A 23,210-nucleotide genomic window follows, 5' to 3' on the forward strand; every position below is an offset into this window, starting at 1 on the left:
TAAAATAGCTTTCGATGCTTACATTGTATCTTAGTTCGTATACATTCATACTGTGAGTATATAAGTTCTATTAAAAACCAGATGCCTTCTTATTTCAGTATTTGGAGATGATGAGCTCATATTCTGCTCTTGTATTTCTGTCATATGCTCATTTCTTGAATAAAGAAAAATGCATGTTCCATTTTACTACATCTGTGTAGTGAAGAAGGAATTTTGCTAATGACACAGCTTCCTTCCTCCTCATTTTAAATAAATTCTTTGTCCAAATTGGAACTATAGTTGGCAGTATCATCTTAAGCATAGTATCATCAAGATTCAGTCTGAGATAAACGCTTTTGCCTTTTTCTCTTAGTTTCAGTTGCTTTGTATCATGGAGAGAGAGGTTTTTTTTTAAATAATATTTCTGTTTTGTATTTAGTCATAAGAATGTCCTTTCTGGGTCAGATGAATGACCCATCTAGTCCAGTGTCCTGTCTTTGATAATGACTGTAAGAATAAGGGAAGAGTAGGAATAGGTAAAGTGTCAGTTCTAATGAATATTACCTGCATTGTGGGACCAACGATCGCTCTTCTGCGGGAAAGGTTATGATAGAATGTATGATTATCTAAATCTTTCATTTCCTATGACCATTTTTTTTTAAATTTGGGAAAACATAGACAGTTTCATCACCCAAATAAGGTTTTGTTTGTGTTTTGGTTTTTGCATTTTTTGCGTGTTGTTTTTTTTTTTTTTTTTTTTAATTTCCTAGTCAAAGAGCTATTCTGAAGCTCTCCACTGGTACAGTTATGCGGTCAGCTTCTACACACCTGGGCAGATAGATCAGAACTTGGCTAAGCTGCAGAGGAACATGGCTTCTTGCTATCTTCATCTGAAACAAGTTGACAAGGTATATATAATATATATGTATACATATTTAATTATTTGCTTAGGTTTTGTTTTTTACCAATGTCATTGGGACTTAGAATCATAGACTGGGTTGGGTTGGAAGGGACCTTAAGGATCATCTAGTTCCAACCCCCTGCCATGGGCAAGGGACACCTTCCACTAGACCAGGTTGCTTAGAGCCCTGTCCAACCTGACCTTGCACTTCCGGGGTGTGGCATCCACAGCTTCTCTGGGCAACCTGTTCCTGTGCCTCACCACCCTCAAAGTGAAGAATTTCTTCCTTATATCTAATCTAAATCTACCCTCTTCCCAGTTTAAAGCCATTACCCCTTGTCCTATCACTACATGCCCTTGTAAAAAGTCCCTCTCCAGCGTTCTTGGAGGCCTCCTTCACGTACTCTAAAGCTGCTATAAGGTCCCCCCAGAGTCTTCTCTTCTCCAGGCTGAACAACTCCAAGTCTCTCAGCCTGTCTTCATAGGAGAGGTGCTCCAGCCCTCTCATCATCTTTGTGGCCTTCCTCTGGACTTGCTCCAACAGGTTCATGTCCTTATGTTGGGGGCCCCAGAGCTGGAGACAGTACTCAGGTGGGGCCTCACCAGAGCAGAGTAGAGGGGGAGAATCATCTCCCTCTGCCTGCTCGTTATGCTTCTTTTGATGCAGCCCAGGATATGGTTGACTTTCTGGGTTGCAAGTGCACATTGCCAGGTCACGTTGAGCATCTTGTCAACCAACATTCCCAAGTCCTCCTCCTCAGGGCTGCTCTCAATCCATTCTCCATACAGCCTGTATTTGTGCTTGGCATTGCCCTGACACAGGTTCAGGACCTTGCACTTGGCCTTGTTGAACTTCATGAGGTTTGCACAGGCCTGCCACTCAAACCTGTCAAGGTCCCTCTGGATGGCATCCCTTCCCTCCAGTGTGTTGACTGAACCACTCGGCTTGGTGTCGTCAGCAAACCTGCTGAGCGAGCACTCGATCCCACTGTCCATTGTCACCAACAAAGACGTTAAACAGCGCCGGTCCCAATATTGACCCCTGAGGAACATGACTCGTCACTGGTCTCCACTTGGACATTGAGCCATTAACCACAACTCTTTGAGTGCGACCATCAAGCCAATTCCTTATCCACCAAGTGGTCCATCCATCAAATCCATGTCTGTCCAATTTAGAGACAAGGATGTCATGTGGGGCAGTGTCAGATGCTTCGCACAAGTCCAGGCAGATGATGTCAGTTGCTCTTCCCTTATCCACCAAGACTGTAACCTCATCGTAGAAGGCCACCAAACTTGTCAGGCATGTTTTGCCTTTAGTGAAGCCATGTTGTCTGTCACCAATCACCTCCTTATTTTCCATGTGCCTTAGCATAGTTTCCAGGAGGATCTGTTCCATGATCTTGCTGGCCACAGAGGTGAGATTGACTGCCCTGTAGTCCCCCGGGTCTTCCTTTTTTCCCTTTTTAAAAATGGGTGTGATGTTTCCCCTTTTCCAGTCAGTGGGAACTTCACCAGACTGTCAGGACTTCTCAACTCAGTGTGCCCAGGTGGCCAAGAAGGCCAACAGCATCCTGGCCTGTATCAGAAATAGCGTGGCCAGCAGGAGTAGGGAAGTGATTGTGCCCCTGTACTTGCCGCTGGTGAGGCCACACCTCGAATACTGTGTTCAGTTTTGGGCCCCTCACTACAAGAAGGATGTTGAGGTGCTCAGGCGTGTCCAAAGAAGGGCAACGAAGCTGGTGAGGGGTCTGGAGAACAAGTCTTAGGAGGAGCAGCTGAGGGAACTGGGGTTGTTCAGTCTGGAGGAGGCTGAGGGGAGACCCTATCGCTCTCTACAACTACCTGAAAGGGGGTTGTGATGATGTGGATGTTGGTCTCTTCTTCCAAGTAACTAGCAACAGAACGAGAGAAAATGGCTTCAAGTTGTGCCAGGGGAAGTTTAGACTGGATATTAGGAAACATTTCTTTACTGAGAGAGTGGTCAAGCATTGGAACAGGCTATCCAGGGAAGTGGTGTAGTCACCATCACTGGAAGTGTTCAAAAAACATGTGGACGTGGCACTTCAGGATATGGTTTAGTGGGCATGGTGGTTGTTGGGTTGATGTTTGGACTTGATGATCTTAAAGGTCTTTTCCAACCTTAATGATTCTGTGATTCTGTGAAATATGATGGATAGTGGCTTAGCAACTTCACCTGCCAGTTCCCTCAGGACCTATGGATGTATCTCATCAGGTCCCATGGACTTGTGCACCTTCTGGTTCCTTAGATGGTCTTAAACCATTCTCCCAGACTTTGCCTTTGTGTTCTGTGACTTGGGCGGTGTGGCTTAAGCACTGCTGAAGTGCTTGAGCATGGTGGAGACCGACACAAAAAAGTCTTTGAGTAACTCAGCCTTCTCCATATCCTGGGTAATCAGATCTCCTGTTTCCTTCCAGAGAGGGTCCACATTTTCCCTAGTTTTCCTTTTGTCACCAATGTACCTGTAAAAGCTTTTCTTCCTGCCCTTGATATCTCTGGCCAGATTAATTCTATCAGGGCTTTAGCTTTCCAAACCTGATCCCTGGCTGCTTGGACAATTTCTTTGTATTCCTCCCAGGCTACCTATCCTTGCTTCCACTCTCTGTAGGCTTTCTTTTTGTGTTTGAGTTTGTCCAGGAGTTCTGTGTTGATCCATGCAGGCCTCCTGGTGTTTTTGCCTGACTTCCTCTTTGTTGGGATGCATCGCTCCTGAGCTTGGAGGTGGTGATCCTTGAATATTAACCAGCTTTCTTGGGCCCCTCTTCCCTCTAGGGCTTTATCCCATGGTACTCTAACAACCAGATCCCTGAAGAGGCCAAAGTCTGCTCTCCTGAGTCATTGTCAGCTTATGGTGCCGTCTTCTGCTCTTGTCACCTTACTTTTCTTTCCAGGGAAGAAATTGCTAAACCAAACTTCTTGAGTAATTATATAAATATCAACAATGTAAACATTAACATTTTGTGTACCTTTTATGTCTCTTCTATTGCAAATTGTATTACTGATTTCAAGTTGTCATTGTACTGATTTCCTTTACTCTCTTCTATGAATAGGCTAAAGAGGCAGTTAAAGAAGCAGAGAGGTGTGATCCAAACAGCATCTTTACTAAATTCAGTGTCTATAAGATTGCAGTGATGGAGAAAGATACTGATAAAGGTAGAACTTGAAAGAGAAAGGGTCCACTACAAGGAGCAGAAGTGCTGAATATATTAGAAAATAGTGAGCAGATTTGGACGGTTCATCTTGAGAGACACAACAGAGGGCAGCTAGAAGAAGGGTCTATAAAGTCATTGAAACTGTAGATTTAAACTGTCAAGAGTGGGATGCTTTTTGCACACAATATGTAAGATGTGGAGTCTATTGCCATATCTGGTATTGTCTGGAGGGAGCCTGTGGCTAGGAAGTCTCTAATCTCATGGGCAGAAGCTATAGTAGCATCGCATGGTGAGAATCATTGTATACTTAGTGTTTTTAATATTCTTTTGTATGCATATACAATATAAAAAGGATACTGAGCTAAATGAACCTTAACGGAAATATTATTGCTGCTCTTAATTTCTCTGGACAAGTAAAGCCTGAAGTTACCACAAAATACATGACTTACTGAGATGGCTTACGGAATGATACATCTCTGTAGACTCTTTTTTCTTTGTAATGAGTTCTGCAATTTAATATTTTAATAAAGATCTTAGCTCAAGTAATGAAAATTGAGAAATACGGTCTATACTTAACTTAGAATACAGAGTAACATGCAGAGCTTATTTTCTGATGAGTTCTGTGCCAATTAATTGTTCTTTATACATCTTTTTAATGACAACATAATTTGTTCACATAATGTAGAGTGGGAACTACAGCACAGTGTGAACATAAAAGCAGCAGCACCCTTAGCATAAGCCAAGATGTAGGAGCTTGGAATCACGCCCAGACAATGTATTAGAAAAAGTCTTCCGTCTTCGGTGACAGTTATTTAGCAGAACAAAATTAAAGATGTGAGAGAGTTTCATTTGTATGGCATCCTTGTTTCCTTAGATTAGTAGCTTGGAAAGTGTTTTGGCACCTCTCTAGGAGGAAATGCATAATTGTGGAGAAGTGGTGGTATGGTCAAGTTTTCTTGTCTTGGTTTTTCATATTAAAAAAAAAGGTATAGGCTTTCATAAATTGCTTCTAAAGCCTCTTTAAAACAATAGAATTTTCCACCTTCCAATTGCTTCTATAAAAAAATAACTTTTCCCTATGTATTTTTCAGCTGTAGAAGCAGTTATTGAAATGGGGAAGCTAACAGAAAAGCTATCTCAACATGAAGACAAGCTAAGAGTGGATGAAAATACAGGCACTAACCTCCTGAGTTTAGCTGCCCAAATTGCTTTAGAGGTAGAGCAGATAAAGTTGTCTTTACTTTGCTTTATTGATGTAAGTAGGACAGCTGTAACCTCTGTAACCTGTCCTACTTTTAATATTTCTATGTATTTCATGCATTTCTAAGTATTTCATGTTTCTGTGACTAAGATCTCACTCAAATGTGTTGCGTAATGCAAAGCAGAAATTGATTTCACATATAAAGACATTGTATTTTTTAATATTTCTTCAGGAAAATAAAGGATTCTGAGTTATAAATGTTGGTATCTGGAAATGACATGGTGTATTTCTTAGCAAAATGTTATGTCTTTTTCTGCCTCTGGGATTTGATCTTTGAGGTGCTAGGGGGAACCTGTGTATAAAATACATGTAAGTCAATGATGGCAGACTGAAAAGTCACTTGCCCCTCCTATTTGCCTGTTGGTTGGTGACGTGAGTTATGTCTGAACTGGCTGATTACATTGGCATAATTAGAAGAGGCTTATGGTTGCCTTTTAGGGCTTTGTTCATAGCACTGTAAGGCATTAAAGCCTTGCCAACCTGTACTGATCCTGTTCTTGCCATAGGCTCTTTGTGCATGGAATCATATGATCTCTCCTTACAGTTTTCTCTTGATACTGGGGCTCTTCTATGCAGAGTCCTTTGTTCTTCTTCCTGCTAGTAGACTGCACAGACTTTTGGAATATGCTGTTGCTTTGAGGTTTTTTTGTTTTGTTTTGGGGTTTTTTTGGTTTTCTTTTGGTTTTTTGTGGTAACCGAGGTAGTGCAGCTTACACAAAATGTGTTTTAATTTCTTTTCAGAATGAACAACAAGTTGTGGCTATCAAAGCTTTGGAGTATTTGTCTGAACATTTACAAGACTGCCGACAATTATTTGCAGCTTTAAAGTGAGAATTCAATATATTTACAAGAAAAGAGAATTTCTTCTGGTTTCTTTTTCAAAAAGAATTTATTATATTGAGGAAGGTGAAAAACAGAGTAGAGGAAGGATTAGTTAGCAGTCTTTTTGGTGCTGCAGATGTACCTCAAGCTTGAACTCTTAATATCTACAGATGTTCCAAGTCTCTCCCAAGCAAATAGTATTAGTTGCTCTGAATTTTATGATTACATTGTGATTTGAACAGATGACCAACAGTGACTCTAATGAAATTGCAACAATATATTTGTTGAGAATACCAGTTCATTTGCATCCTCTGATGAAGCAGTATCTTACTGAAATATTCCATTCTGTTTATAAAAACAAATATTGTGAGACAGATGTATTTATTCCAATATTTGCTTAAAAGCCTTTACTAAAGTACAGTTATTTACTTACTACTACATGATTTAACAAAGTTGTATAAAAATAAGGCGATAGGGTGGGAAATAGTATAATCTTATTCTCAGTTTGATATTTGGAATTCTTCCGTGAGTTCCATAGGCTATCTGATACCATAAGGAAAAAAAGTGGGATCCTTTCTGGAAAATTAGGACAAAGTACACTGTTGGAAAAAAATCCTTGTTTCTTCATTGCTTGTTTTTCTCATATTTAGATGTTTGGTTCGTCTTATATTGTCAAAGGTCATGGCAGAAAATGAAGAGAAAAGGTGGGTCCGTTTGCAAAACCATTTTCTTATGGTGGATATGTTGTACAAATGGTGTAATATTTTCTTGCTGAGCTTATTTTCTTGCAGAGTAATCAAGAGATTAGTTTTTATGCTAGTAAAAAGTCCACACAGATGACTTCCCAGTTTAACCTAATGACATCCTATAGGAACATCTTTTCTACTTGTATAACCTTTTCTTTAAAGATTTGCTCTTTACCTTCCTCTTTTATTAATGCATAAGACTCCCAGGTATTTTTGATGAGGCATGTGAGCTAAGCAGCCTCTTTAACTTTGACGCTAGGATGTGATATCTTACAGAAGTTTTGAGTGAGAACTTTAGTGGGACGTCCCTTGCTGGAGACTAACTAGATCTCAAATGGTATGTTGACTTAGAAGTAGAACTGTGCTGCTGGATTTTGACTGTCAAGAAAATAGCATAGTGTCAGTGGGGTTTGAAGTTTAACCTGCAGCCCCAGCCCCCAAAACTGAGAAAATCTCCTGCTGTACTTCTACAACAACCTTCACTGCTGCAGATCAATAAAACTTTTTGCAGGCCTTCAACACTCCTTCTGCATCTTCAAATGCTAGAAGTTTCTAATGCCCGAGATGTTTGTCAGGGGAAGAATGATTATATCCATAATGTATGGATGTTGTATTCCAACATAAATAATGTGTTCTGTTGTAAGAAGTTAATCAAACATTTTCTAAAACTTAATTTTTCCTCCATTCTAGAGATGAAGATATCAACTCAATGCTGACTTATTTGACCATGGGTATGCTTTTGTTTTATTTACATTTTCTGTAGTTCTTCCATCTGTGAACATTTTGTGATATGATTAGGTCCATACCAACCAAATGTTTAGACTCCTTATTTCAGTCTAGGTTCCCAACTTCCCACTGAAATCAGTGAAAATTAAAATGGGAGATTCGACAGTGCTGTGGAGTTGGATCTCAGGGCTACAGGTTTTTGCTTTGGAAAGCTTGCAAGCTAGTTTTGGAAAAACTCTTTCTAGTAAAGCCTGTACTTGGGACCTTCTCTCAAAGGGGCAGTTTCTTCTAGGGAGTTTCCCTTTAGTCCTCCATCAGGCCATGCATGCAAACAACAGATAATTGGTACAAGCCACAGCCTGGGTGGCCTCAAGTGACAGTCTCCTACTCTGACTGCATTGGCAGGAACAAAGTTAGTATCTTTAGTAGCAGGGCTACCACAAAAGGAAGAAGTTTGGTTTTGTAAACGGAATTAACAGTGTAACTTCCTACTGGCATTAATTAAATGACAATGGTGGTCTTTGCTGTTGTAGCTGTTTAAAAGGGAGCATTTTTTAAATTAAGCTAATGGTATTTTCTTTGACCTTGGAAGGCTTAGAAAACTGCAAGGAGTAATAGCAAATTGCTGAAAGATGGGAGGGGCTTGTCAAAATTGCTTCCCACTTTTAAGTTGTGCTGTCCTTTGAAAAAGAATTGTCTTGTTTGCATTGGAAAAGGTACGGGAGTTTTACAGAAGACTTTTCTCCATCAGAAGAAATACTTCTTTTCACTAAATCTTTTTTACCCCTCTCCCTATCTTGGACAAGAAAGTTAATGAGATTGTAGAACTTTTTCTATGCTAGCCATTCTTACTGCAACTAGGAGAAGAGAATGAAGACTAGAATTATATTAATTAAAAGTTCCTTGAAGAAAGGCCTCAAACTTGTTACCAAATTAAAAAACCCTCAACTTTTTGTGAAATTAAGTAAAACTCCTCTGCATTAGACTTCCGTGTCAGTAATCTTTGAAGAGGCAGTACTTGTTGGCAGCCTTATATATCTTATCTAAAATGCTGTTTGAGGCACCAGTTAATGGTTTTTATAAGCCTCTCTGGTCAAGCATATTGGATTTAAATTGTGAGAATAACTCTTCATTAGGAATTATATGGGAGTTTTGGAAACCTCTCTTTTGTAGTGTAGTTATTAGACTTGGAAATGTTTTTATTCTGCTCCGAGAGAGAGAATTACTTATGAGAGAGTTACTTATGTATTGAACAACACATTTTCTGCAGCTCACAAGAGACTTGGTGAGTCTTTCACAGAAGAGAAATTTACAGGGGACATGAGGATCGTTGAAGCTCACTGGTTTAGAAAAGTTGGTAGGTTGCACTCTCAAAATCTAAACTGAATCCCCTCCACCTCCACTTAGCCAGACCTTAAGGAAGAAAGAAGTGTTTAAAGATGTAGTAGGTTTATAAAACTTGTCACATTTGGCAGTCACTGCCTTAACTAGTCTTAAAGTTCCTGCTGCCTTTTCTGTCATATAAAAATATCTGATATGGCTCATGTTTTAAGTCGGTTATCAAGACAAATACTCACACAAGGTGTATTTGACTGATGAGATAGCTGATACATTATTCCCTTCACCACAGGAATTGTTGTATGTGTCCATGCTTAGAGTTCACCATTTTTGTCTTGGTTAGCACTTCAATACCAAGACTCTGTTACAGAAGCGTACTTTAAGATCAGGCAAACAGAATAATAGTTTTCCTCAATGTCTAAAAAAAAAATGGTCCTAAGAGCAATACAAAAACCTTACTGCCGATCCTGAGCATGCATATTCTCATGTAGGCAAAACAAGAATTACAAAGTTCAGATGAGTGTACTGGTGTGATTGGTGCAGGATGAGCTTACCCTTGCCTCCCAGGTAGACTGTCTTCATTAAACCTTTAAATCAGCAGTCCTGGAGTTTGCCTTGAACTACCGTATATGAAATCTAAACAGCAAACATTATCATAGATAAAGTGGTTTTTAGTGGGAAATGCAGCTCCCATGGAGCTGTCCTAAGCACTATCTGTAGCGTGTATCTGGATCCTCATTTGGTAGTCTTTGTTACACTGTTTTCATAAAGGAGTCAGTGCATTTGCTGTCTATAAATAAAAATATAAGCATAGGGTAATTGGTTGAAGGAATTTTTCAAATTCTTCCTTCTGCTGGAGCATACAGGGGAGAAAATAGTTGAAATCAATAACGGAAGACATCTGTTGTGATGAGCTTTTGCACATACCCTCACAATGTAGCCATGGTCCAATAAAGAGTAGCAAACGAGGGAGAGAAGCAGCAGAGGTCAGGTACAGTAACATGAGTGTGAATGGAATCTGTGGTGACCGTGACCTTTCCAAGGCAGCATTCTCACTCACAGAATAAACAATTCCGAGACTACAAAAACATATCCTGGGGAATGGATTAACAGGAAATTTAGAATCTGCAAAGTCACCGTAGAATCTGTAAACATTTAATTGGGTCAGATTCTCATACACAAATCATTTGATTGTCTTTAGATGGCTCATCCATTTACTAATCAGAATTATGTTTTTAATTGCGATGTACTTGACCCTGCTGGGCTAAAATGGAGAATGTTTCAAAATGTACGTTTTTTCCTTTTGTTTTATTTGTCTTGGGAATATTGTTCAACAGTCTTATTCAGATACTAGTTTTGTTTACTAACATAAGAAAATGCTTCTTCCAGTTCATGCTCTTGTGGGCAGGGTATGTGGTAGAATGGATACTTGGTTATGATGAAATTATTAAGACAAAACTTGAAAGCATGAATAAGCTATTTTAACAAATCACTAATAATGTTTTTTCTTGCTGTTGTTACATGAGCTGTTGATGATATTTTGATTAAGACATTGAATTGTAGAATGTGAACTGCCTATTACTAGAGATTAGATGGGCATACCCATAATGTTGAAGATTTTTTTCTAGTCTATTTTTTATATCTTTGTTAGCTTGGAATTTAGCTGTACAGTTCAGGGGCTGCCCTGAAAAGATGAGGGATTTTTTTCTGCTGTCTTTCAAGGTATGTACTCTTGCTAGTAGTATCTCTGATTGAGGAATACTGTTATCTGTCTTGTTCTGTTAGAATTTACATCTATGTATCAGGTGTCTCCTTGGAGACATGTTTGTATGCTCTGAAGATGGAGCACTTTTGTCAGAAGGAGATTGACTTGTAATACCCAATGTAAGCATTATTGTCATACTTCACATTTTGTTGCTTAAAAATGTCATAAGAAACTTAGACTTCAATGAGAACTTTCCAAAATAAATGGATTCTGATGTTTGGAAACTGTATCATTAATACAAACATGTGAAGTACTCGAGTCCTAATTTCCGTACAGAACTTCTACCAAGACTGTCACTTTTGTGTGGTTTGTAGAGAGGGGACTCCAACACTGCTTTACACTTTATATTTAAATAATCTTACTGTGTAATTATGCAAGTAAAATTGCAATATGAATATATACTATTCATGACTGGTTACTAGAAGTGTCATAGAGGAGACTCAGCAATCATCTGTTCATGGGCGAATTGCTTTATATGGGCAGAATTCTCATTACCTTTTCCTATTTTTGGTGTCAGTTGTCCCAGTTTTGTCCCTCTGACAAAGCTGTTCTATTTGCTCAGAAGACATGCCTGTTAATGGCAGCTGCAGTTGATCTGGAAATGGGGAGACAAGAAGTAACACCTTCTCAACAGGTAGGGCATTGTTCTGTTAACCGATTCTGTATGTATTAGTGTAGCATTTTTTTTTTAATTTTGATTTTGAAGTCTTAGTTTTTTCACTCAGAACAGAATATTGAGAATATAAGCGAGGGAACCTTTCATAGTTAATTAGAACTGATGCACCTAGTGCTTTCCAGACAATTGTAAATGTTGGATTTCTGTAAATTACTTCTTTCGACCTCAGTGGATTTGAACAGATTTGTATCAGCAAAGGCAGTACCTTCTGTTAGAGGAATTTCAATCTACCTTATATATTATGTAAGGCGTCTGCTGCTAAACATTGGTTGGTCAGGCAAATAATTACTGCGTCTTTAGGATTATGCCATTGCTGAAAGTAGTTACCAGTATGGTTGTGATAAAGCTCACCGTTTTTTTTTTTAATGCATACATCCTTTTTTGGGGTCTTGTACTTACTGTGGTAAGAAGATTAAGGAAAATGTATAGTGGTTATAAAGGAAGTGTGGAAGTCTGCTGTACAGTGATTGTTGTAGAAACTTACTTTTGTGAAGGGCAATGCACAGCAATTTGTGTTGTGGGATTTAGTGGCTTGTCAGTCTCAATAGCACTGTTTTATGCTTGGGAGCTAAAATAAATCATGTCCCATAGGAACCCATATGGTTCTTTCTGGACCAATGGAATGTTCAATGTGAAGAGGCTTTGTCTGAGATGTGGAGGTCTTTGAAAAAGAGAGAGGAAAAAACCCCCAAACCCAGTAACTGGTGTAGATGATGTACTAATTAGGCTGATTCTTAATTTATTTTATAGTTAGGTATAAAGATCCTGTTAGTTGTGACATGTATATTCCTTTTGCTTTTAAAACTATGACAAAAATAACTTCTTAAATTTTGTAAAAATAGATGGAGCTTTTGACTCAGGCCCTTCAACATCTCCAGGCATGCAAGGAGATATGGAAAGTTCTGAAATTCACAGGTAAGCTACAAAGTTTGGAGCACATATAACTCTTGGACTTAGTCACTGTGTTCATGAAAAATATAGGGCATATGGAATTGCTGTCTCAGCTGAAGAGTATTGAAGCAGATATATGGCAATATGATAAAACAATTGGCAAAACCAACTACTGTTTTTTGTACGTCATTGTAGGCTTTTTATTGTATAGGTGCTGTGAAGTGTGGAACAATCTTTCAGAGTGAAGCTGTGTTGACTATTCTGTCTTAAATGTTAAGAAACGCCAAGCTTTTTCCTCTAGAGTGGAGTCACTTTTGCACTGTTTTAATAGTTTTACTAGCCTCTTCCCATATAAGGCATTTCAGAATACAGAAAGTCCTGCTACCATACGTTGAAGTGCCAAAACCCATCCTCTGTTCCCTGACTATTCCATGTCAATTTAGATCAGATATTACTGGGTGCTTTCAGACAGCTGAGATGCTAAGTGACTGTTAGCCTAGAGGATGCATGCTTCACTTTTTTGGTAGTATATTTGTAGCAAAATTCTGTTAGGCATTCCTTGTTTGGTCTGTGGTCTAGTTTCTTTTCAGTTACAGGTTTGGGACACTGTGGGGTTTCCATTGTAAGATGCATTAGTATTTAACTTTTGTCAAGAAATTTACTTGCTGGGTTGTTTCCCCCAGAATGAAAGGTTCATTATATGGCCTGGATTTGGGATTCTCTTTGCCCTTTTGCACTGAAGGCAACATAACTCAGGAAGACTTCTTCCCTTTTAATTTTCCTTAAAATCTGAAGGGGTTGATTATCTCAGGATGGGGACATATTGGAGTTTCTCCTGCAGAGGTTTGTGGAATGGCAGCCTGGTGCTTCCTTCACTTCTTCACTAGACCTTGACTAATGTGTGGGCAAGTCTGTTGCTCTGGAGGAAGCTGAAAATGTCTTTTCGATGTAAAACCAAAGGTCTCTGTGATAGTTCAGTAAAGGATTGTTTGGTGTTTGTATGAGGTTTACATCTTGCTAGCAGTTGTACTGTTCTTCCACCCTTCTTCTGTGTTTAAGGATTTCCTGAGGGCTTTTCCTACCAGAAAGGGGACAAGTCCTATAGAAAAAATTTGAAGCTGATGCTAACTTCTTTCATAAGATGACCTTCTGAGCTGGTGGCCTTCTGTTATCTCTTTTACCTGTGTGTGAAAATGGCTTCCCTAGTAGCTATTACCTTGCCTAGGAGGGCTGCATGAATTTAGCCAATCCAGGGTTTTTTTTGTGGGGGAGGCATGGTGGTTGATGGGGTTGTGGTTTGGACATCTGAGGCTTCTGTCCAAGACTGCTTCAGAGTTCCACTTTCTCTAGTGTTAAATCAGAGTACCTTAATTGTTTTCCTGCCTGTTGGAAGCAAAATTTATGCCTTATGGTATACCATGTGGCAAAATTTATACCTATATGGTATACCATATGGCTTTAAGAGAATTAATCATTACATACAGACAATCTTGTCTCTTCTGTAGGAGATTTTGCTAAAGACCCAACAGACATGTTGTTGCTCCTTTATGAATTTGAAGCAAGATCCAAACTGAATGATCCAACACTCCCCAACCTGATGGAGTCAGTATGGGAGCAACCACAAATAGAGGTCAAGACGCTAGAAATCATTGCATGTAAGGACTGCATTTGTGCTTTCATAGTTCTTCAAGTCATGAAAAACAGCTTTTGTTGCTCTGTCATGTTCATTTGGGGTGACCAGGATTATCTTGTATTGTGCAGCATGCAGAAAGCAGGTCTAACCATATACATTTTGTCCTGAAGCAAAGATGCTTAGGATCTCAGCTATATTAGGAGATCTGTATTTTGAAATACTGTATTATGTGGATGAACCAGAAATTTGTGACAGCCTTCTATTTCTAGACCTTGAGACATTTGTATAGGTTGTGGGTCTGGAAAAGATTATTCAGATAAACTTTAACAAGCTCCAGGCTGGCCAAGGCCGGAGAATGACCCTGGCTGATTCATGCCCCAGTACAGAAGTTTGAGGACGTGGACTTTGGATAGATATGCAGTTTCAACTTAAAGTTAGTCTAGTTAATTTGTAAATGGCACTTCTCTATACTGTACTATACTTTCATCACAAAGTTCTAGTCATGCCTCCTTGAGAATCTAGAGTAGGATCCAAAGAAGATGAGTAAAATTTAGAATTACTGTGGCAAATCTTTGGAGGGTATTCTGAAGGGTTGAATGAACACCTACTTTCTCTCCCTTGTCTTGAGGGAATACACATTTGGGCTTGGAAACACCTTACTGACATCCTGCTAATTTTTTCCATCCAAATTGTCATGTTCAAGGAGACAAACAAAAAAATACTTCTTACTTTAGACACACCCCCTCCCCCCCCATTTTTTTGGGTTACTGCACCAGAAGTAAACAGCAGTAAGAGTACTTGTAAATTATGAAATCTACTGTGCTTCTGCCTTGTAGTCCTCACTGATGATGTGCACACTAAGAAAGTAGTAGAGAAGCACTAGCTTCTGACCAGCCCAGGCATTAAGCAAATCTCTTTTCAGTTGTTTATCACAAGGGATCTCCCAACATGTGGTAGTTTATTTTAGTGACCAATAAGATTAAAGTCTGGCTTCAGTCATTTATTTCTTCTTCTTCTCCTCTATTTTCTATTTTCTTTTGCTTTTAAGCATTAGCAATGGAATCTCCAGCTCGGTATCCTGTACTGTGTAAGAAAGCTCTCAAGAGTGCACTAAACCTTTACAGAAAGCAGACTGTCATCGATGCTGTGAAATTTAGGTTAGTGTTATCACATAGCTTTGCCATGAGCCTGTGACTGGAAATGCTGACAGGGAATAAAGCCTGCAATTTGAAAAGAGTGGATTTTAGCTTATGTGCAAGGTTCCACTTCTTGCTGGCCAACCACTGTATCTCTCAAGTATGACCATCTAATAGATGTATTAATTGCAATTTGTTTACTTGGCATATTTTCTGAAACGGTCATATTTCCAATAAATGAATGTATTTAGGAAGGAAAATGAAAATTGGATCCAGAAGAGGTCTCTGCCCATTTCTTGTGACAGAGGTGTTTATTTCAAATGCTACCCTGCAGTAGTGAACTAGGTATTTCAAAGACAATGAAGTGAAGATAAATTAAGGTCTCCGAAGAAAGCCGTGAGTTGTAAGTTCATGATATGATGCCATAGTGCATATGTGATTTATTTTGCTGGGTAACTGGCTCTCTAACAGCTCTACCTTATGGAATCTGAAAAGGATCCTGGTGTGTGTCCTTCTCTCACTTGCATCCCATAAAGGATTTTTACCCTCCTTTCTAAGTTCCTTGCAGTAACCACTGGGCAAAAGGCAGCTGTTAATATTGCCTTTGTCACTTCATGCTGAGAAGGACAGACCTTTTTTTCAGAAACCATGTATTTGTTACTGATTTTCTGAGGATGCTGACTACTTAGTTCTTGTTGGTGAAATTAAAAACGTACTTGTTCCTCATTGTCATGTGTAGCACCATAGAAAATATTATGTCTTCTGTGTTACTTTAGAGCCCAGCAATGAAAATAACAAAGTACTTGCTGCTCTGGGCTCTCTTTTTGCATAGTTTGTATGAATGAGATCTGATCCTAGGAAAATGCATGTTTCCGCTACAAGAATGTGAGTGTAGCAAGCACCAAGGTGGACATGCCTGTCTGACAATCATAGAGACGTAAGTTAGTGTGCTGCTGATACTAAAAAGTTGCTGCTTGTGCATATGGTATTTAATGTTTCCTCTTTTGCTCTGTTTCAATTCTCAGCAAATGCTTACATAGTTTGATTGATCTTTCTTTGCCGACTGGATTAACAGACTTGGATGCCTGTGTACTACAGGAGGTGTGGGACTACTTTGAAGATGCTCTGAGTGTAGTCAGCAGCACAGTAAGTTGAACAGGAAAACATGAGACTGGGAGATGATCCTGAGCACATTTTAAAAAAATTCTCATCAGACTGAGAATAATTAGTAGACTGAACATTATATAGTGTTATATGTGGAGTGGCTGAGACTTCTTCAGTAAAAGATACACTGAAATTACCTCAAAATAATTGCCTCTTGGGCATTTGTGACAGAATTACAAATTTCTCTGGATTTTGTAAGGGGTTTTTTAGAGACATTTAAGGCCAAGTTTTCAGTGCCTATTTTAGAAACATCTTCAGCTACAACATCCATCTTTCCTCCTCTTTGTTTCTACAGTCTTGCGCTGAATATGTTTTTCTAAAGTAAATGCAGATTACTTTTCCAGGTCAGTTTAAAGCTGGGTAAAATTTGGATACTAGTCTTGCTTTTTTCTCAGCTCTGTTTTGTTAAATGTATTTGGGAACTTACTATGTTACTGTTTTTACCAAATGACCTAGAACTAGATTCCTGTGCTGTCAGTACTTGTGGCACCACATGCCTTGTTTCTGTGAGGCCAGGTATATGGAGAGTAAAATATTTCAGTAAGCATTTCTGCTGCTTATTTCAGGCTGGAAGCATAATGCTTCAGTGAAGGCAGCTGTACTGAGGAAGTCAGATGCTTCTACTTAGAATTTCATAGGTAAAAATCAGTTAAGGAGTATTCCTGTTCTGGGCTAATGAAACCGTTACTATGTTTCATAGTTTCATTCCATTGCATGGCTGTTTCTTTCGTTAGGTTTGAATGTCTCTTCTTTTATAAAAGTGGTGTAAAGATACGCTGTTCCTGACTTCTCCAAAAAAGAATGTGTCCACATTCGTGCCTGCCTTTCACTGAAGTTCTCATCTATAACTGATAATGTTCTTATTGAGGGATACGAATGAGATGTTATTGTGGACTGATACTCATAACAGCAAAATTTCACAGTACTGGAAGGCCTTCTTTTGCAGTCTTGCTCATGGCAGCAGGTACTAATTAGTACCATGCTAGGACAAAGACATTGGGGCATCACATCAGTACATTACCAGTTAGAAAGCTGGTACACCACTCATGATTTATACCTCCTATTCAGAAATGGATGCTGCACTTCAGAAATTCACTCTGGACACTCTTACTTAGGATGAGAATTATCTACCAACAAGGGAAAAGAAGTCCTTCCAGCCTCCCCTTAAGGATTTGCATGGCAGATAAATAAATGCTTGTTCTTCTCTTCCCCAAGTGGATCAGTTCCGTACCGGGTTCAAAGTATTTTTGGGTGTGTTTGGCTTGTGTTTGGCAGTTATAAGGGCAGCTTTCACTCTGGAAAGCCATTGCCACAGTGCACAGAGAAGCTCTGAAGACTTAAGAACTGCTGCTTCTGATCTGTAGTGAGCAGCGATGTCCTGCTATTCAGTACTGTTTGGTTAAACTGGAAAGTACCATGGCAGCAAGTTCAGCCTGTCTGCAGATAGGCTACTGGAAAGCGTACTTCCATCTAGCATCGTTCCCAGTCCCACAGAATTGTATTTTCTGACCTACCAATAGGTAATTGCACCATGACTTACCCGTGTTGGAATCAAGCTGTCTGACAGTAGTGCAGATGAACTGTGAAGTACAGGATGGCTCTGAAGGAATTGCCCTTTGTTTAGGAGAGAAAAAACAAGTAACTGTTCCCACTCTAAAGCTAAACTCTAATGCACTCTTGACTTGTCAGGTTTAAAGTGAAGAGTCTATTTTCTGATGAGCTGCTGCTTTTTGTTTGCTACTCCAGGATGCTTACCCAGAGATAGAGGTCCTTTGGTTGATGACAAGAGCCTGGAATACAGGAATATTTCAGTATACCGTTTGTAAATATAAAGAAGCTGAACAGTGGTGTGGATTAGGAATGCGTTTCCTCAATCACTTAGGATCACTGAAGAAAAGCTATGAAGGCCATGTAAGTGTAAGCAGGTGGATTTGAGGATGTGAGATTGGATGTCTGGCCTGAATTTGAGATACGGATCTGGGTGACGAAACCACTACAGATGATCTTTAAAGAGTTTCTGGAGAAAAATAGTACCTAAATATTTTGGGGGAGCTTGATGTTAAAACATTTTTTCAAAGTGAGGCTAGAAAAGTTTTGATAGACAATAGAAAGAGTAATGTAGTGTCCTTTTACTGGAAGTGTTGTGTAAATGGATAACTGGAAATAAACTTCTGACTCTTTGTGGCCATGGGAGAACCCTTGTACCTTGCCTGCTTCCATGAAAGTCAAGGTGCTGTACCAGTTTACTGAAATGCTGTTGTATGAATAGTTTCGAGCTTGGTTTCTAGTATAATCTAATGTCTTATAAATAGGGTTTAAGCTGATCTGGATAAAATTGTTAAAGCTCATCTTTTCAGGTGTAGCTTAGCCAGTTCCTGTGAGGGAGAAATTTCAGGGCTAGTACCTCTGTAGAAAGCAGCGACACTTTTTCATACTCTGTCACAAGTAAGCTTCTCTTTGCAGTTTTTGGCTGGTGCTCCTACCTTGATAGCAACAGAATGCTGCAACCTGGTTGGTGTATGCAGCCATTGTTCATTCTCTTACGCAGGAGCTGGGCAATCAAGAGCTGGTTGCAGCTTTTATACTATTTCAAGTACATCAGTTAAGACAATAAGAATTGAGACCACTCCCTTCCAACCTCAACAATTCTGTAATTCTGTGAATAGGTTTATTCACTGACGTAAGACTTGGTGATAAACTATGCTTTGTGTCAGTATAAATAAAGCCAGCTTTGTTAGGTTTCACTGATTTAACTATTTTTTTCTTAAAACACTTTATTTAAATCCATGCCAAAATCAATCTGAAATTTTAGCTTTAGAATCTGGTGGTAGTCTCCCACTTATTCCCTTGCTTCTGTTTCCTGTCACTTTGTTGTATTATCTAGTTGAATGATACAACTTTATCCAACCTTGCTGACAACTACAATGCTTATATTCTCCAGATGATTGGTCTTTATAGCGAGGTTCTGGACAAACTGGACAGAGCAAAAGGGTTTCTTCCAAATGAAGAAGAATAATGACAGCCACAACTGCAAAAAAGGAGTACGGCAGTCTCTCTTGGAAATGTTCTGCTGAGTGAAAGAGGCTATTAGTTCTGCGAAGGCATGGGGTCATGAGAACAGTGGAAGAGAAACCAGGATCTCCTCCTTGTTGTCAATTAAGTTATGTACTTTTTAGGAAGCATTTATTGAATAAATGTAATTGTTTTCCTCTAGGGAATAATTTTCATTCTCTGGAGCTATATAACAGTTAGAAATATTTAACTTTTTCATCAGCTGCATCTGCTGTTGTGTAACAGGTTGGTTTAAATACTCGATTTTAGTAGTAAGTGGCAATGAGAACAATAAAAGTACTCCAAGATTAGGCATCTCCTCTGGATGTCATAGCTGCCTTGCCACATAAATATTTATCAGATTGTTTAGTTTTCAGTCCATTTCAGTATGGAGAAGAATTCAGAGCTCTTTGCCAGTTTCACAATTCAGTTAGAATAAAAAAGAGCAGGTGCTATTTAGCTCACACAAAAAAATAAAGCTTTGACTAGGTGCTGCTGTTCTTAGACTACTGTGACAGATGCACTCCTCCTGTTTGAACTAACTGAACTTGGTCCAGGCAGATGCTCAGCAAGTAGGCCTAACCAAAGTTAATCCTATTGTCCAAGGCTATCCGTGAGAACTCAGCACCAAACCCCTCAAAACGGTTTGGCTGGAGACTAGGCTAGTAAATGGCCAAAAACTGCATTAACACAGCAGAAAATCTGACTACGAGTCAACCACTTTACGCTATAAATATCTGCAGCCATCAGCGTCTGTTGAGCTCTCCCTGCATAGCAGCTGGCTGCACGATGGCAATCTCCCCTTGAGTAGGGACACCTCTTGAGGTCACCCCTCGAGGCTGAGAGATCCCTTACCTGACAGCAGACATTGATCAGTTGGTAAGTGACATTTTTGCATGCATGTAACTTTTAAGATACGTATACTAAGCTTGAGCGATAATCTTTGTATCCCATACTAACTTTAAGTGTAGCAAATAGTATTATCCGCCAATCCATCTGTACTTATTAAATATTTTACATACCTAAATTTACTGATTAGAATTCAATAAACTGACTACTAGATCAGATCTGTCTGAGTGATCTCTGACTCTTCTCCTACAACAACTACTAACAGTAACACACCAGTCACGGTTCAGCATGAAATCCCCCCAAATCCACACAGAAACACAGGATGGTAAATGGATGGATCAGTTAACCACCAGTAACTGCAGCTGCATTGAAGAGGTATCTCCCACATGAAATTCAGTGGGGATAGTGAGGAGTGGGGAGAGGTGGAGTGTGGTTAAGAAACATAAATAGTTCTGTACAACTGTTGCTGTTTCACCAGTAGGTTCAGAAGTCAGAAAAAAAACCACAGCCTGAGTGTTGTCTTCTGTACTGTAGCACAGATGTGCTCCATGACACATCCTGGTGTCCTGACTCCGGGGGACAAATTGTGGTTGCATTCTACCTGCATATGAGCGCAAGGCTGTCATCTTCCAATGTGCGCAGCCCTTCTCCTGGAAGGAAATGAAGGTGACTGGAGCGGGAGGGAGCAACAGTGCACTCCCCTTGCTTGGGGGCTGGTACTGTGGGTTCTAGCAGAGCCTAGATATACTGAATATAGGAGTTTTGGTTTTGTTTTTTTTTAAAAAGGTTGATAGCATGCTTGAGCAAAAAGCACAGATTCAGGCTATCAGTTGCCTACTTAGAAGATGAGGTAGATATCGTAGCTGGTAGATGTATACTGATCTCTTTTCAATTCGGACTGCTGCACTATGGCAAGCAGGTACAAGGCAGGTCAAAGCAAAGATGGTCTATTGTGTCTTTTGTGGGATAGACCACATATATATTTGCATGATCTATAACTGGGCATACATCCTCTAAGTGGATTCTTTTGCTGTATTTTAAGAGGATATTCAAGCACCCTGAGGAACACTGTAGCAGTCATTTCAGGTCCTCTGGTTTGCTTACTAGAGAGCTAAAAGGGCTTTGCTGCTTATTCTTTACAAACATTACACAGAAGGCAGGGCTGATGGACAGCAGTATCTTTCAGCTACAAGGTCATCTGGTTTGAAATTAAGACTTACTGAATTTTGGTTTTAAAATTTAAAAATCTTTTACTTAGAACCAGATCATTAAAGCTGATTCAGACAGAGGACAGGGCCACTAACAGCAGAACGGTGGCTATTGAAAGGAAGAAGCTGTGTTAGTCATAGTCCATTCGGAAAGCCTGACATGCTCTGGAAGAAGATCATAGTAGTGTGCTTAGTGCAGCGGTCAGGGCCAAGAAGTAACTAAAGTCATCTGCATTGCAGTCACTATCAATGCTCCATGTCTGTCTTCTTTTCATAGTCTGAGTAAACCAAACGTTAGTGATTTCTGCTTTTTGTGTGCACCAAGCACCACTTTGTGTCCTACGGCTGAAGCTAGAAACCAGCCCTGAGCGTAGCTGCCACATCCTTGTGTCTGTCGTCCATCTGGACACAGGGTCATTTCCTGAAGGCAAGTCCATGCAGCCACGTCAGTCAGTATGGCATTTACAGCAATGTTAAGCAGGAACATGTTGTACTAGGTGCTTTGCAGTACTGCGCAGGTTAGTATCAGCTTCTGGATAACAGTGTGAGAATGGGACTCCCTAAGGGAGTGAATTACATTGAAGGTGGCAACCAGGGAGGTCCTGGGAAGTTTATAGGATACGGTGCCTGTGATTGATAGCAAGATACTGGATGCTGTAGCTGAGAGCGGTGCTGCCTGAGCTGTGCCCCTGCTAGAGAGTTTCTTGTGAAGTGTCTTGTTGCTCTGCAGGCTCAACTAGATAGAACCATGTATTGGTAGGAGCAGGAAGGTACCATTGTGGAAATAGTCACGCAGGATGCAAAGATGAAAGCAAAAATAATTATGTTCAACTGGGGGTTATGGACATGTTCTTATTCCTGAGGTCTTTTAAAGAATAATAAAGGCCTTTTCCACAAGGCCTTTATTATTCAGGTTGAGGTAGTATAAGCAGTGGAAGCCACTTCCTTGGAACTTCAGTGGCATTCCATTTGTGGTACCAGGCAAATCACCCAGGCTGCCTGATGCAGATGGCTCCTGTGAGAGACACATAGGAAGATGAATCTGTTTTGAGTAAATTCTCTACCTAGTGTGCTCAGTTCACCAAGCCTAATTCGGATCTCTGTGAGCCGCCGCTTTCAGATCTTTAATGCACAATGTGCTGTCTTTTTAACTAAGAAACACCTTTGAACCCATACAAAGCCAGGCCTCAAAGGCCACAAACAATTCTTTTGCAGTCACAGTTTTGGAGATGTATGCTGCATCACATTAATGCAGGGACTGTAAATGATGCCATAGAGTCAAAGGTGTCCATTGCTGCCTGTAGTATCTCCTTGGTGCCTGCTGGGCCAGCTTTAATTATTGTTCTCCGTTCTGACTTGCACAAACTCATAAACAGGTAAAGGTGTCACACTACTAAATGAGAAGGTCATGTTTGCCCAGTACATGTAGCAGGTAATTACATACAGCCATAGAAGGCAGCAAGCATTAAATGTTTTTTTGCCTACAGCCAGAATTGTTTGAATTTTTTTCCTTGGAGATGCTCAGTTTTATTTCTTTTATGCTACAGACTTTACTAAGGACTCCAGATCAGATCAGTTACAGACTCTGCTGGTAGTATTTCTTACCTTTTCTTTGCACATTTTTGCATTGTACATCATATTCCAGGGTTAGTATTTACCATAGGTTTTAAGTAGTACAAGAATTCCTCTCCTAGTTGAATCAGACCTTAATGAGCTGGATTTCCAGTGACCCAATAGGCAGTTTGTGTGCAATCACTCTGCTTTGCAGGTGTTTATGCACTGAATTTGTTAGTGTAGATGCAGACTGGTCCAGTGTTTATTTTACTAGGCTAAATGTTGCTTTATAGTTCAGTAGCCCAGCTAGGATGACTGTGGGATATAAATCTTTTTAAG

At 39.7% G+C, this 23,210-nt stretch overlaps 1 protein-coding gene across 1 annotated transcript in view; it reads left to right on the forward strand.

Moving 5' to 3' along the window:
- The window catches only part of TEX11 (testis expressed 11), a gene marked incomplete at both ends in the record, with an annotated part of 35,993 nt that extends 16,768 nt beyond the window's left edge, over positions 1 to 19,225 (forward strand). Inside the window, 15 exons of the mRNA XM_082004196.1 lie at positions 750 to 887; positions 3,950 to 4,052; positions 5,143 to 5,267; positions 6,054 to 6,139; positions 6,785 to 6,838; positions 7,571 to 7,611; positions 8,877 to 8,963; positions 10,578 to 10,666; positions 11,227 to 11,343; positions 12,228 to 12,300; positions 13,782 to 13,931; positions 14,958 to 15,066; positions 16,071 to 16,191; positions 17,956 to 18,120; positions 19,151 to 19,225. Of these exons, the coding sequence (XP_081860322.1) occupies positions 750 to 887; positions 3,950 to 4,052; positions 5,143 to 5,267; positions 6,054 to 6,139; positions 6,785 to 6,838; positions 7,571 to 7,611; positions 8,877 to 8,963; positions 10,578 to 10,666; positions 11,227 to 11,343; positions 12,228 to 12,300; positions 13,782 to 13,931; positions 14,958 to 15,066; positions 16,071 to 16,191; positions 17,956 to 18,120; positions 19,151 to 19,225 (1,533 nt within the window). The remainder of the gene's footprint in view (positions 1 to 749; positions 888 to 3,949; positions 4,053 to 5,142; positions 5,268 to 6,053; positions 6,140 to 6,784; positions 6,839 to 7,570; positions 7,612 to 8,876; positions 8,964 to 10,577; positions 10,667 to 11,226; positions 11,344 to 12,227; positions 12,301 to 13,781; positions 13,932 to 14,957; positions 15,067 to 16,070; positions 16,192 to 17,955; positions 18,121 to 19,150) is intronic.
- Between the last annotated feature and the right edge of the window lie 3,985 nt (positions 19,226 to 23,210).

Source organism: Phaethon aethereus (assembly GCF_964289735.1).
Source record: "Phaethon aethereus genome assembly, chromosome: 10".
Classification (NCBI taxonomy): domain Eukaryota; kingdom Metazoa; phylum Chordata; class Aves; order Phaethontiformes; family Phaethontidae; genus Phaethon; species Phaethon aethereus.